At 55.3% G+C, this 14,107-nt stretch overlaps 1 protein-coding gene across 5 annotated transcripts; it reads right to left on the bottom strand.

Moving 5' to 3' along the window:
- Nucleotides 1–169: 169 nt before the first annotated feature.
- Nucleotides 170–13,591, bottom strand: Pitpnm1 (phosphatidylinositol transfer protein, membrane-associated 1). Of its 5 annotated transcripts, XM_039083707.2 has the most exons (25): nt 13,393–13,589; nt 12,349–12,467; nt 10,734–10,948; nt 10,524–10,645; nt 10,137–10,361; nt 9,346–9,408; nt 8,478–8,804; nt 8,296–8,391; nt 8,099–8,206; nt 7,253–7,314; nt 6,912–7,162; nt 5,887–6,076; nt 5,675–5,782; nt 5,288–5,445; nt 5,004–5,203; nt 4,153–4,323; nt 3,484–3,648; nt 3,174–3,322; nt 2,975–3,085; nt 2,473–2,589; nt 2,157–2,305; nt 1,914–2,063; nt 1,657–1,840; nt 1,283–1,411; nt 172–677 (listed from the first exon to the last, which is right to left on the bottom strand). In XM_039083707.2, the coding sequence occupies exons 2-25, from the start codon at nt 12,424–12,426 to the stop codon at nt 414–416; spliced, it is 3,792 nt and encodes a 1,263-aa protein (XP_038939635.1). In that variant the 5' UTR covers nt 12,427–12,467; nt 13,393–13,589; the 3' UTR covers nt 172–413. The 5 variants fall into 5 exon arrangements, with proteins under 5 accessions (NP_001008370.1, XP_038939635.1, XP_063124227.1 ...); NM_001008369.1 differs by lacking the exon at nt 9,346–9,408 and having other exon boundaries at nt 170–677; nt 13,393–13,543; XM_063268157.1 differs by lacking the exon at nt 9,346–9,408 and having other exon boundaries at nt 8,099–8,203.
- Between the last annotated feature and the right edge of the window lie 516 nt (nt 13,592–14,107).

Here is a 14,107-nt window from a genome sequence, read left to right as displayed (position 1 = left end):
TGAGGTTGAGGACAGGAGAAGGGATAGGCAGACTATCTAGGAAATGCCCTAGGAAAGTACAGCCAGGGCCCTTGGGGAAAGTGAAAGTGAAGGGGCTCCAGTTGCCCTACTCTATGACCCTGAGCAGGTCCTGGCCCCTTTTAGCACCTCAGAGTCCCAGACAGGAAAGGCCTTGGTAGAGTGCAGTTTAATTTTATAGGTTCACACATTGGAAAAGCTGCTGGACCCTAGCCCACTCCCTCCTTCCTCCCCTCGGGGGTAGGAAGTAATCCCCCACTAAGGGAAGTAATACTGAGGAGTAGTCATACAGGGTGTGGGGCCAGGGCTGGGGCCAAAGGTCTAGGCCCCAGCCTCCCACAGTCACTCAGGCCCCTTGAGTATCAATAAATAACCCAGGTCCAGCCACGGTTTGCTCACTCTTCACTGTCTAGCTTGAGGCTGATGCTTCGAGTCTTGCCCCTGGCCAGGGTGGTAGGAGGTGTTCCTGGGCCCTCGAGGTCCACCTGGCTGGGGCCTCTGGATCGAAGCAGCTGGCTCTGCTTACGGAGGAAGTCCACAGGGGCAGCCACAGCATAGCTGCTCTTGGCCAGAGCAGCTCTTGGAGGTCCTGAGGGGGCATGGGAGTGGGAGCCTGCCTCCAGCTGGCCCAAATGGGCCACATAGCCATCTGACAGGAACTGTGGGCAGAAGAAAGCAGGGATGAGGGAACTACTAGCCTTCCCTAAGGCTCATGCACAGGGTAGATAGACTGGGTGACGCTGGCAGTGGCAGCCTGGCTCAGCCTGATCAGGAAACTTTCTCCCACTACGTAGTACCCCTGACTGAGCCAGGCACCTTGGCTCTACTCCCAATTTGCCTCTCTCTAGACCTGACTCATCCTCAAGCTGGCATCTTGGGGAAATAACAGCATTTAGCATTGAGGAAGCTCAGGCCTAGCCCTGAGCCTTTGACCCGCAGTGATGATGAGACCTTTGTTATAAGCTAATGAGTATAGATAATGCTAGCACCATTCACTCCCCACAGAACGAGCTCAGAAAGGTCACAGAACCTGCCCAAGGCCATGGTAAGATGATCTGTATCCGAGACCTTGAACAGTCACAGCCTGTGATCACTTCTGGTCTGTACACAGCAAGTATAGCCTATCGCTCCTGTCCCAGGAAGAAGAAGTAGTTCCTGGGGCCACAAATGCCTTACATCTGCCCTCTCTTGCAGGACTCAACACCTTGGGTGGTCCTTAGCCTTGGCTCTGAAATTCTGTTCCCATCCTGCCCTTGGGTCCTACCTGACACTGTGCCTGCAGTTTACGCACTGCACGACCAACAATGTAGGTCTGGCTTGGAGAGAGTCCCAGGGCCGCATATACTGCAACGTCTTTCGGTGACCCATACCCAGCCACGATGTTCAGTTCTACCTGTGTAGAAAAGCTGGTCAGCAGCCCCGCCTGTGGAGCCATAGGGCCAGTGGAATGGCATGCACCCCCTCCCCCAAATTGCTGTTTCAGGGGCACTGTTATTTGTGAAGAGACGGGGGCAAGGTCCTAGTCAACATAGCTAATCTCCCCTGTTGGCCCTAAGGACAAGGGCCCTGAGGAGAGCGGGACCACTGTCAATGAGGAATGGGGTGAGGGCAGGTTAGGGCCATTCTCAGCCACAATACCTCTTGCACCAGGCTCTGCAGAAACATAGCTTTCTGTCGCAGTGGGTCATGGGTGAGGCCATCACAGAAGGAGACAACACCATGGGGGAAGTTGTGTTGCGACAGCCAGGCCACTACACGGTGCTTCTGCATGTCAGGCCGGCCAGTTACATACACGATCAAGTAGCCTGAGTCCTGCCAGTGCCTGTGAGATGGAGTCTTGTCAGCTCCAGTCCAGAGTGATGACCAGTCACTGTGGGTGGGGCCCAGGGTCCTACCTGACCACGTCCACTGCGCCAGCGCGCACCTTGGGGTCACTGCCCATGATAGAGACACTGGCAGTGAATGAGCCGTCGATGCTGAAGACCACAGCTTCTGTGCCTCGGGACACCACAGTCAGACAGCACTCGGCGTAGGTATGGTCTCCCCTGTGGTCCATGGAAGCATGGTGTGAGTGGAATAGGTGAGGCGGGCAGTGCCCGGCTCCCTCCACAGGAGGAGCCCGAGTACCCACTGCTTACCTGACCACCATGCGCACAGGGTAGACACCAATGCCCAGTGCACGTTCTGAGGGCACTGGGAAGGTGAGACGGCCTGAGCTGTTGGTGACCTCTGTGCCAAAGTGGATCCACTTGCCCGACAGGGGCTGTGTCATGACATAGACATCCACCTGGCAGGGGTGGGAAGGGCTATGGAGACCACTCCTATGTACTATTTTAGAGGCAGGTGAGAGCAGAGGCTGGCCAGGCAGGCAGGAAGTTCAAGCTGTTGATCGGCAGATCAACAGCTGTTAGGGCAGGGTAGGAAACACCAGGAGCATGGGCATCGGGTCCTGACCTTCTCGCCAGTGAGTGTGACCACGTCCAGTGGTCCGTACATGAAGCGCCCATTCAGCACCTGGGGACGGCCCTCGCATACCACGGTGTCACTTGCCCGATGGTTGGAAGTGACGTTCTGGTGGGAAAGAGAGGGTGAGCTGGGACAGGAGAGGACGGATGTATATGTCGGGAGAAAGAGTTGGATTCAGGACCACTCTGAGGGTGGAGCACGAGGGGACAGGGCTGCCATGGGAGACCACAGAGGCTGAGCATGGGAGCATCTGTGGACCCACAGGAGTATGCAGCCGGGAAGCTTTCTGCAGTCAGAGCTAGACAGGATGCAGAGGATGGCAGGTGAGGGTGAATGAGGATCCAGCCTGACTAACAACCAGGGCTCAGGAGAAGTGGGCAGAGGAACCTGAGGTTTCCAGGGGCAGAGCCAAGGCAAGGAGGATACGAGGCCAGGACCCTGGGAATGCTGGGGACATGCTTGAGCTGGCTCCTGGCAGCCAGGCACATACCCGGATCTTGACCTGTGTGCGTTTGCGCTGCCACTTCTCCCTGGGGAAGGCAGGGCTGTAGATGGATGGCTCCTCACATTCTGTCAACTGTGGCCGCTCCTTCTCAATGACCTGCTCAGGACACCAGGCAGGAAACAATGGCCCTCTTCCATAGTCCTGGGCTTCCTGGTTTCCGGCCCACATCCCTGACTCCACTCACCTGGCGCAGAATGAAGGCCACTACGTCTGCCGACTCCCAGTAGCTGGCGTGGAAGAGGTGGGGCAGCGTGACGGTGGGAAAGGCGGTGAGTGCCTCAGGGCAGTACAGTGAATAGTCGATGCGCTTGTTTCCCCACCAGCGATCCAGGACTACATAGCCATGGTGGGCAGTGAGTCAGGGTGGCCTGCTGCCACTGTCCATCACCTGGTCTATGGGGGACCTTCCCTCCCTCCTTCCCGTCCACCTAGGACAATGTACTTTCTGAAGTGATACTCTTCCAGGCAGGGCAGGCCAGTGCTGGCTCACTTACTCTTAACCACCTCACTGGTGGTGCTGGGGGCTGCTGGCTGGGCTGCCGGCTCATTGCCTAATTCATTGCCCTTCCAGAAGGCACCACTGGCCGAGGTGGGCGTGGAGGGCACCATCATCTCCAGCTCTTCCAGGAAGAGGCTCGAATGGGTCTGCAAAGTGTCAGCTGGGGAAGAGAACCAACCTAAGCACAAGGCTGCCCCTGTGTCTCTTCTTCTTGAGGTCCCAGCATAACTTAGCTCCTGGGCCTCTACTTTCTGCCCTTTTAGCCTCTCTAGTTGGCTGAAGCTGAAGATTTTCAGGGGAGAGACAGTGTTGTCTGTAGTTGTATGCAGTAGTCAATAACATCCCTACCAGAATGCTTGCTACCCCAAAACACAAAAACACATACATGCTCCCCGCTAGTACATGCAACCAAGTGCACATGGAGGTACAGTCTTACACGTGCACACTAACATGCCAATGCCCCTCAGTCCCCTCTCTAGTTAGTCACTGGTTCCTACTTGGCACAGGTCAAAAGGTTCCTAGGGACCCTAACTGTCTATGGGAGGAGTGACCCTTGTACCTGAGAGGGGTGACATGAGAGGTTATCTATGATGTGGGAGTTACTTCCTGTCTTTTACTGTGTCCTTCTCTCCCATTAATTTTGGCTGGGGCAGGGGAGTTGTACCCAGCAGCAGGGATGAGCCATCTCCTAGGGGAAACTTCTGGTAACGAGGTACAGCCAGGGGGGCGATGGCCTGGAACTTGGGGGCCAGCAGGGGTTCCAGGCGGGAGGCACAGGGGTCAGCGGCATGGAAGAGATTGTAGATCTGTTCGCAGGCTGGACGCATCTGAGCCACTGCGGACCCAGTAGAAAGAAGGGAGAGGTTTGGTTTGTTTGTTGTAGAGACCAGACTGGCCTTGAACTCACAAAGATTACCCTGCCTCTGCCTCTCAAGTATTGAGATTAAAGGTGTGTACCATTCTTCCAGCCTAGGGGGGAGAGTGTGGTTAAGCCAGGCACTGCAGGGGTGTCCTGGCCAAGCGGCAGTGGAAGCCTTCACTGGCTGCTGTATTATGGGATGGAGCACTTCCTGCATGTGGCCTTTTATGTGTATGAGTGTTTGCCTGCATGTATGTATGTGTTCCATGTGTGTGCCTGATGCCCATGAAGGTCATAAAAGGGTGTCAGATGCTCAGATGGTTGTGGGATGCCATGTGGGTGCTGGGAATTGAACTCAGGTCCTCTGCAAGAGCAACAAGTGCTTCTAACCACTGAGCCAACTTCCCAGCCTTGGGAGCCCCTTCTCATACAGAATACCTTTTCCCACAAGAAGTTCCTCCTGATCCGCTTTAGAACCTAGCCTTGGCATATCCTTTCTGGGCCTTCCGTTTCCCCCTCTAACCAGGCCACTACTCCACACTGAGGAAGAACAGTAGGAATTCCCTTGTCTCCAGTGAGCCAGCAAGGCTAGCAGAGATGGGGAAGGGAACAAACAGAAGCAGATGAAGAGCAACCCTTCTACACCCAGGGCTCACCCTCCAAGGCAGGCATGACGGTTTTGCGTAGAGCCAGCACCAAGCCCAGTGGGGAGCCAAAGAGGAAGAAGCCTGAGACCTTGAAGTCCAGTCGAGCAGCATTAGTGGGGCCGTCAGGAGCCTCAGAACTGGCAGGTGGACAGGAGGCTGTGCTTGCACGACGGGGCTCCCCAGAGGTAACTGTGGGGGCTACCTGTAGGCTGTAAGGGAAGAAGAAACTCAGTGCTATTGCCTCTGAGGTCCAGCCTGTGCTTAGGGCAGGGGTCACTGGGCAGAGATAGCACCTGTTCTGAGAGCCATCAGGATCCGGGTTAGCCATGTCGCTGGAGGTGCGCTGAGCAGGTAGGGCTGAGGGTTCTGGGCTAGCACGACCCAGTACCTCCACCCCATCTGCCAGCGGGTCCCGTACTGGACCAACTTCTGGGGAGAGCATCTCATTGTTCTAGAACGAACGAAGGATAGAAGCATCCTTAAGCCTGAGACCTTCTGATTCTTACTTAACTTGGAAGTGAGGACACAGGCTTGGGGTTGGACCAGGCAGAGTCCCATAGGAGACTCAACTTTGCAACTGGGGCCCTGCCCACATGCAGAGAGGCCATATTCCAGGGGGGCAGAGACCTAGAGATGGAGACAACCACCCTCCTGAGGAGGCTGGGTTTGGCCACACTGACCATGCTCCCACGGCGGCTGCTGCCTCGACTCCCTGTGCCTGCACTGGCACTGTGGCAGAGCGCATCAAAGCCCAGGATGCCACCAACACCATCTCCGATCAGCACCACCTGAGTGAGAAGGTGGCACAACTGAGAGGCCATGTCACCAACCTAGATGGGGCCACAGCTGCATGGGTACTGGATGCTTCCTGGTAGCCTGTCTAACCCCTGACCTGCCCGCAGAAACCTGTGCCCTCCGATGAGCGCAGGAAGGCTGCATAGGCCTGGTTGGTGCGAGCGATGACAGTGGCCACGGCACCCTGGTAGCGGGAGGATGAGGTGGCCAGCAGTGGCAGAGCAGCCAGTGGAATGTGGTCCTGGGAGCGGGACAGGCTGTCCCCATCATGGCTGTAGGGGCTCAGGCTGCAGGAGGAGAAAGTGGGGGGAAGGCTTCAGTTTAACCACTGCCACCAACTCCCCTGGGCCTGCTAGCAAGTGTCCTTTGTGGGGTGTCAGACCCGAGGGACATCTGAGGTGGAGCCCATAACTGGGTCTATTCAGATCCAGGCATGAGGGTGCACCCAGTGATCCTAGCACTAGGAGCAGAGGTTCCCCATCTTCCCAATACTGCGATCCCTTAATACAGTTCCTCATGTCGTGGTGACCCCCAACCATAGTTACTTCTGCTGCTGCCTCACAACTGTTAGGAGTTGTGATGTAAATATCAATGTTTCCTGACGGTCTTTGGGGAAATCCAGGCCCACAGATTGAGAACCAGTTGCTCTGGAGGTTGAACTAGGAGGATCCCCACAAGGTGAGGCCAACCTCAGCTATGAGTTCTAAGCCAACCTGGGCTAAAGTGAGACCATGTCTCCAAAAAAGCAAAGTCAGAGGCTAGAGCAGTGGCTCAGCAGTTAAGAACACTGGTTGCTCTTCCAGAGAACCCGGGTTTGATCGCAAGCACCATCATGGCAGCTCACAACTGAAACTCCAGTTCCCAAGTTATCAGGTATCATCTTGTAGCACACGTGAGGTGCACAGATAGACATGTAGGCAAAATACCCATACACATAAAATAGCAGTAAGAACAAAATCAAACCAACCAATATAGAACTGGTTCATTCGTGATCAGGACTGATCCGGGTGCGTGATTCCTCTCTCTACCCTCAGAACTGCCCTGATCTTGGGAGCACCCCAAATAGATGACTGCCTCTTGGGGACCCTGTGTGTGCTCCACCCTTCCACCCCTGGCCAGTACTTGGAGACAAGAGCATAGGCAGCCGCGCAGATGGGTGGACAGGGCACCAGCCGCAGTGCCACGTGACCCAGGGCCTCGGGGAAATGGACTCGGGTGACGGCCTCAAAGGCTGTGCTCAGTGTTTGAACATCGGCCTGCTTGGAGTTGGTGTCTCCAGGGCCAGAGTCCAGGATGCTGCCGCTGTGTAGGATGAGGAAGAGGGCATGCACAGAGCATGCCTCAACCCCTAGATCCCCGGTTCCATCCAGGCCCTGAGGGACACAGTGGGGTATGGAGTGTCAGATCAGCGGCCAGCCAGCAAATGAGCAGAACACGGACATAGAGTAGTTGAACATACTTGCCTCTGAGTCCCTGGGAGCTCGGGCCTCATCTTCAATGCCTTTGGTAGCCATGATTGCAGGATCTAAGACAATGGAGAACCAGTGAGGGGAATCAAAGATCACCGGAACCCTCGCATTGGCCCTTCAGGTGACTGCCTGATGTCCCCTAATTTATTCCCACCCAAACCTCCAGACCATTTTACATTCTAGGCTTTTCCTCATGCTGGCCCTGTGATGATACCACAAAGTAGGAAATTTCTCACTCTGACCCATTTGATGCAGTGAACCAGGGATCCAGAGGATACAGATACAGGGATACAGGGGATACAGAAAGGGTTACTTAGTAAAAGAGAGAAAAAGAAAAGAAAAAAGAAAAGAAAAATCCTAAAAGATAAACAACAGTGTCAGCAATCACCTCAGGGGAATACCATGGTAGCCAGAGCCACAAGCCACACGTGGTTATTTATATTAAAATGAAATAAAATGCAAAATAAGAAAGGTAAGCCCCACATCTTAAGTGGCTGCTAGTCCCATGGTGCTGGTTGTTACCACACAGGTATCCACTGTCTTAAAACAGCTCTGTTGGACAGCATTGGTTCAATCCTTAAAACCCCAGTATAGACATCAGTACTAACAGGAAGCCTTCCTGGATACCCAGGCAGTCCCTCCCTGGTGCCACCTGGACCTGTTTGAACTTGTCTCTTCCATCATTCCACCCTTTATCCATCAGTTTGCCAACTAGGTATTGATGGGAACTCTCTCCAGACTGAAACTCCTCTCAGGTCCTGCTCACTTAGAGCTGAGCTGTTCTAAGTCCCTGTGGCACACAGAGTGCTGGTGTCTGGTATCCTGGGGTGAGATCCTTACCTGGCACCCCCTCTACCTCAGTCGGGGAGGCAAAGGCATCAATAAAATCATTGGAGTTCCACTTGGTCATCTCCTTGGGGAAGACCTCATCACTGTCTGAGAAACCTTCTGAGGAGACAGGGCGCTGTGTCATGGCTAGGGTGACTTAGGAACTCTCCAGTAACCCCATCCTCCACAAATGTGGCTTCTGTACTGACCATGGGCATCAAAGAATTCTTCCTCGGAGCTGTTCTCAGAGTCCCGGGCAATGTTCTGCATGCGCCACTCAGACAAGCTCTGTGGAGACACACCACCTGCAGGACCACCTGGGTTTCAGCTTGGGAGCCCAGGTTGGGTGTGTGGCTCCCTCCCATTCCTGGATCCTGTACCCCAGTCTCACCTCCATGTTGGGATGAGTAGGAGGAACGGGAAGATGAGGACCACTGCTTCCCAAAGCTGGCATCTGGTGAGGCGTCGGGGCCAGGAGGGGCCTCAGGCCCATCAGGGGTGCCAGCCGTTCTGGTCCCAGGCTGGGTCTCAGTGCTGGGTTTCCCAGGGGTCTGGGCCTCCGGTCCCTCACTGCCAGTGTTGCACTTAGCCATACGCTGGGCCAGCATACGTGCTGTCTCCTCTTCCAGTGCCCGGATGTCAGCCATGCTCAGTTCAATCCACTCATCCTGCCAACACCAGGCCTGGCGATGGGCCCGAAGCATTACCCTGCGCAGACCTGCAGAAGCCCCAGACGTCAAAACCATGCCTCCCACCCTCATTTCCCTGCCAGTGCAGCTGTATACCCAGGCGTCAAGGTTAAGTAACGACTCCCTTAGGCATACCACCCACAAGTACAGCAGGGCCTGTGTTGTCTAGAGGACAGGCCAGGAGACGGACATTGGTCCCCCTGTCCTTTCTGGTCTATTTCTCTGACCCCTCTGAGCACTGATGCAGTCGCTCTAGCAGACATGACCAAGGCTTGTGGCTTGCTTTCACCTGGCTTCCTGCTGAGGAGCTAACAGTTAATTAAGGTAGTAACAGTTAATGAAATGTCACGGTTAATGAAGGTGTTAATAGTTAATGGAAATTCTGGCAATCCTCAAGAGGGTGGAGAGAAAGATGATACCCATTCTCATATCGTCTTAAGGAGAGAAAGAAAGTTAAGAGACCCCAAAGAATCTAGGAAGTAAAGTAGTAACGGTTGGATTGCAAACCTCGGACGGAAATGCCTTAGCATCCTAACAGAGGTTATATGTTGGTGATTTCCATTTTCCTACCTGTGCTTTTCCCAAAAGCGTTACAGGGGAGTCTGCACCGCTCTCTAAACTCAGTGTCCTTATCTGCAAAATGGGAACAGCGGTAGCTCTTATCTTAGAGTGCTGTCTAGGGTGTGAAGGGAGATCCTGCTGTAAGTGACTCTCAAGGATCTGGTCCATGTCAGTCACTCAGGCACTGGCTGTCACTATCGTCCCCTCCTTTTCTCATGTCAGAAAGGAACATTAGGGTGCTGAGATGCCTCCCAGCTTGCTGGAACCACTGCAGGGGGTCAGTAGTGGAGGAAGTAGAGCCCAGGCTACGAGACTGTACCACCTTGGGTATGGTCCTTTTATGTGTCTGCAGGTGGCCCAGCTCAGACCCGACAAGGAAGCAGGGCTCAGTTCAGAAGAGGCTTAAACTGGGTCTTCAATATCAGGGCCACAGTGCTGGAGAAAGGAGGGCATCCTGAGGAAAGCAGTAATGGAATCAAAGCGCTCCTAGGCCTGCAATCCTCAACAAATCTGTGAGGTGACCATCCTCACCTGGTGACCCTCCCGAGAGGCTCTCAGTATTGCCAAACTCACAGAGGCTTCACTAAGGCAGCACCGTCTTTGAGTATCAGATAGCATGGGCCTCAGACACCATACTGCCAGCTCCTTGCCCTCCTAATTCTTTGGGTACCCTAACGCAGGCTCCCTTGATTCCTAGCCAGGCTCTACTGTTCCCCTCTCCCCTCTCCTGTGACTGGGAGCATTCCTGGTTCCAAACACAGGCCTAGTGCATGCTGGGTACTCCTCATCCGGATGCTCACCTACATCATGGATGAACTGCTCAATCTTGGCCTGCATGCCCCAGTAGCGGAATTCAACCTTGCACAGCTTATAGGCACACATGAGAGGTCCTGTCTGGGCTGCTGTCCGTGCCCAGTCATCAGCCAGTGGCCCTCGGCCTGTCTTGACTGAGCGGTACAGCCGAGGGTCCTCTTCTGCTTTGTACTCTCCTGGGGCCACTGCATCCCGCACGATGTCGATGGTATCTGAAGGGGTTTCCGTGAGCACTAAGCAAACCTTTTCTAATATCCACCGACCACCCCAAGGATTAGGAGGAAAAGCCTTTCACAGACAGGAAGATGAGACTAGGGGCTCGTTGGAGACTGCCCACCAAGTCAACGGCAAGGGACCACCCAAGAAGGCCTCACCCAGGATTCTCTGTCTTCTCTCCGCCCCGCTCAAGTTGAAGACGTTAGGCTGCTGCCCCCCATCAGGCAAGTAATAGGTCTCTATCTCAATGGAGAATTTCTCCACAAAGGGGCAGGTGTACCTGGCAGAGGGCAGTAGGAGAGTCATGCTGTGTGCACAACACTTGTTTTCTTCCCAGTCCTGAGCCTGTGCCTGGCTCACATACTTACCGTGTCCGGGTGTACGGGTAAGCATTCCAAGATTCCTCTTCTACCTGCAGAGCAGCCTTGGGCAACAGTGCCCGGAACCAGCCTGGGATGTGGGAGCCCACGTGGTACACCTTGTGTGTGTACTGCCCATTGCCTCCGGGTCCATCTGTGTAGGGCCGGTTGGCCAGGATCTCCACACCACTGCCCTCACCACTAGATTCCTCCCGGCTCTTTTTCTGCAGCCCAGGACAGAAAATAGGGAGCTCAGCCCCGAGCTTAAATTCTGGGGTCCCCGGGTTGGTTCTGATTCTTTGCATCACCTTTTTAAAAAAGTGTTTGAGTGTTTGACTACATATGTGTGTACACCACCTGCGTGTCTGCTACCTGAAGAGGACATTGGATCTCCAGATACTGGAATAGCTGTTGATTGTGAACTGCCATGTGGGTGCTGGGAACAAAATCCAGATCCCCCACGAGAGCAGCAATCGCTCTTAACAGCCAAGCCATCTCTGCAGCTTGCATAGCCTTTTCAAGTCCCTGTAAAGTTCTGGGAGTTGGTATCATGGATTCTGCCCAGTTCCCACGGGGTTCTGCAACCTAGCAGTTGATCCTGCCATTAATTGGGGGTGAGTGATGTAGAACTGGCGTTTGCTGACAGACAGCACCTACTCCTGGCACAACTTAGGCTGCAGCAGAGGGAAACAGAAAACAGGAAGGCAGTAAGTGCCACAAGGAAAAGGAGGTGCAGCAAGGATGAAGACCTGGAAACTGAATGCTGTAAGAGGGTCACAGATCTGAGGGAGGGGCCATAGCTATGGCTTGAATATATGGGGGCTCAAAGGAGAGAAGTTTGCGCAAGCTTGGTAAGAGCATGCTGAGTATGTTCATGGGATAGCAACAAGACCACCTCTCAACAGACTTGACTTGCCCTTTCCCTCTGGAACCTCATTCCCAGCTTTTGTGACATCTTTCAGTGTGTGAGAGCCTCCAGGTATCCTTTCATAGCTCTGAAGCCCAGATGTGGCCCACTCAACCCCCACAAGGTGAGATATGGCCCTCTCTCCTCCTAGATGCAGATTCTATAGGCCTAAAGAACATATAGCTCAGACCACCTAAAGCCCTGCTGGCTTGCCTCCAGCCAGCATTTTTCTCACAGCCAAGGCCTTCCTCAACATTTAGTTCTGCCTGCCCTGTGCCTAGCACAGTCTGAGGTCTTGATCCACATATCTCTTTTCTGATCTCTTGGGAATGCCCAGATTCTACACCTTTCCCCAGAAACCCCTGCTTAAGCTACCTACCACCTAGTGTTCCTGGCTCCCCACTCTCCTCATAGACTGCAAGACTGCATTCCCTTCCCCCGACAGGATTACAGATTCTTAGGATTAAAGGAGACCATATGTAGGCTGGGTATTTAATGGATGGAAAGCACCCATTGGCCTTTCTTGCCCTTCTGTCCCACCCTTCTGCTTGAACATCCAAAGAGGATGATGTCTCTCTCTCTTCTTATGGGCTACAGAACCCACTAAAGGAACTGGTTGTGGGGGATCCAGCGGGACTATCCCCCTGAGGCCTGCGAATTCCTTCTTCACTCCACCATGAAGCATGGCTCCAGTATAGCCCTCCCCACCATTCTCACCTGGATCATGTAGAGCTGGGCCACTTGGTACTCGTCCAGGCTCATGGGCAGCAAGATGTGGTACTCCTTGATAAGCATCCTGAAGCCGCTCCGCTGACCGTGTGCGGCCTCTGCTCCTCCTAGCGCAGGGTACCGCGCGGCAGTCAGTGCAGGGCGGTGGTGCGCGGTACCGAGCCCTGCACGCCTGCAGAGGGGCTCGGGCCGCGGAACCCCATGCCTGGGCCCGCCGCGGGGGAGGCAGAGGCGAACCCAGTGTCGCCTCCCGCGCTGCTGAGCCCAGAGCAGCAGAAAGGCTCAGAGCTGACCTCTTTTCCACGTAGCCCCCGCCCCCCGCCCGCCTGTCGTCATGGCAACCGCGCACTGACGCGGCCCCCCAGAGCGGCGGATGCGAGCCGACACGCCGCAAGGCCATCCTCGCATCTTCACTGCGTCCGCGTCCAGCGCTTACCAAAACAGCATCCCTCCGGACCGCGCCTGGCTTCCAAGACCAGAACCTTAGGAACCCGCCCCCTTCATCACTTCATCCCCCGAAGTCGGTGGGGTTCCGTGTACTTCACTCCTAGACGTCCACCTAGACCCATGTCCACCAAGGTGTCTCTCTGGAAGCAGCCCTCATGAGCCTGTGCAACTCTACTAATGCTAACTTACCTTATGGCACCAGAAAAAAACCTCCGTGCCGGCCACCCCCTCCCACCTGCTTTCACCACTCTAGCCGGGACGCGGGTCCTGAACTGTATGCACCCTTGGTCTTCACCGACTTTCCATTCGTCCTTACAGCCACCCCATCATCTTCCCATTGGAAGTTGCCCATTCCAGGCTGGTGCAGGAGCGGTCCACTGGTATCCCTTCTGGCCTCCGCCCTGGGAGGCCCACTCTGCCCACCTGCGTCCCGGCCTGGCGCCACAGTTCCGCTGCAGACACCCCTTCCACCCCCACCTCGCACCCAGCGGGCAGGCGAGAGGCCCGGTCCTCACTTCCCTCTGCTCCGCGTCCCTGGAGCCAGGCGCGCTCTTGATCTGCCCGCTCACCAACGTCCCCGCTCACCTCTAGCTTTTGGTGGGCGCCCCTCACCCGACCCAGGCAGGGGCGGCCGGCCACAAGGTGGGAGTTCGTTGTGCCCCCAGTCTCGGCCTCGGATTCCAGACGGAGCCCGACCCTCTGGAGGCGCGGAGCCGGCCCATAGCCCCGACCTTTTTCCCCCAGTCTGTCCGCCGGCGCCCCTGCTGTCCCTCCCCGCCGCGTCACTGCGGCCGCCCCGCCCCCTTCCTGGGCTAGTCCTCCCCACCCCGGCAGGGTCGGGGGCAGCCCCGCCCGCGGTGCAGCAGGGCTGGTCCCTGCCTTCCTTCTTCAAGGCAGACTGGGAAGTGGCCGGTCTCCAAATGCCAGTTCTTTATTTCTGTGCTGTCTGTACACCCCAAAGACTCTCGGTTTCATTTCCCACCCGGGCCCAGCCAGGGCAGCCCTCCTGGCTGGATCCCAGGTTAGAGGAAATGCTGTACCCCAGTTAGACAGAAGTTGGAAGCTCTCACTTGCTTCTGCCTAGGGTTGGCATTACAGGGTTACTTAGCTACATAGGGGGGTAGAGGCCATCCCCTTAATGGGGCCAAAGTCCTTCTCTACTATGTCTGCTAGGTTCTCAAATTCGGCCACCCATCTAACTGCTCTGACTCTGTACAAAGGCTGAGACACCCATAGCTGGCTCATGGAGCCACACCCAGCCTGGTGGAAGTTGTCGGGACAGTGGATTGCAGGTGCTGGG

This window comes from Rattus norvegicus, chromosome 1 (genome assembly GCF_036323735.1).
Source record: "Rattus norvegicus strain BN/NHsdMcwi chromosome 1, GRCr8, whole genome shotgun sequence".
NCBI lineage: Eukaryota > Metazoa > Chordata > Mammalia > Rodentia > Muridae > Rattus > Rattus norvegicus.
This window is presented reverse-complemented; position numbering and strand designations above follow the sequence as displayed.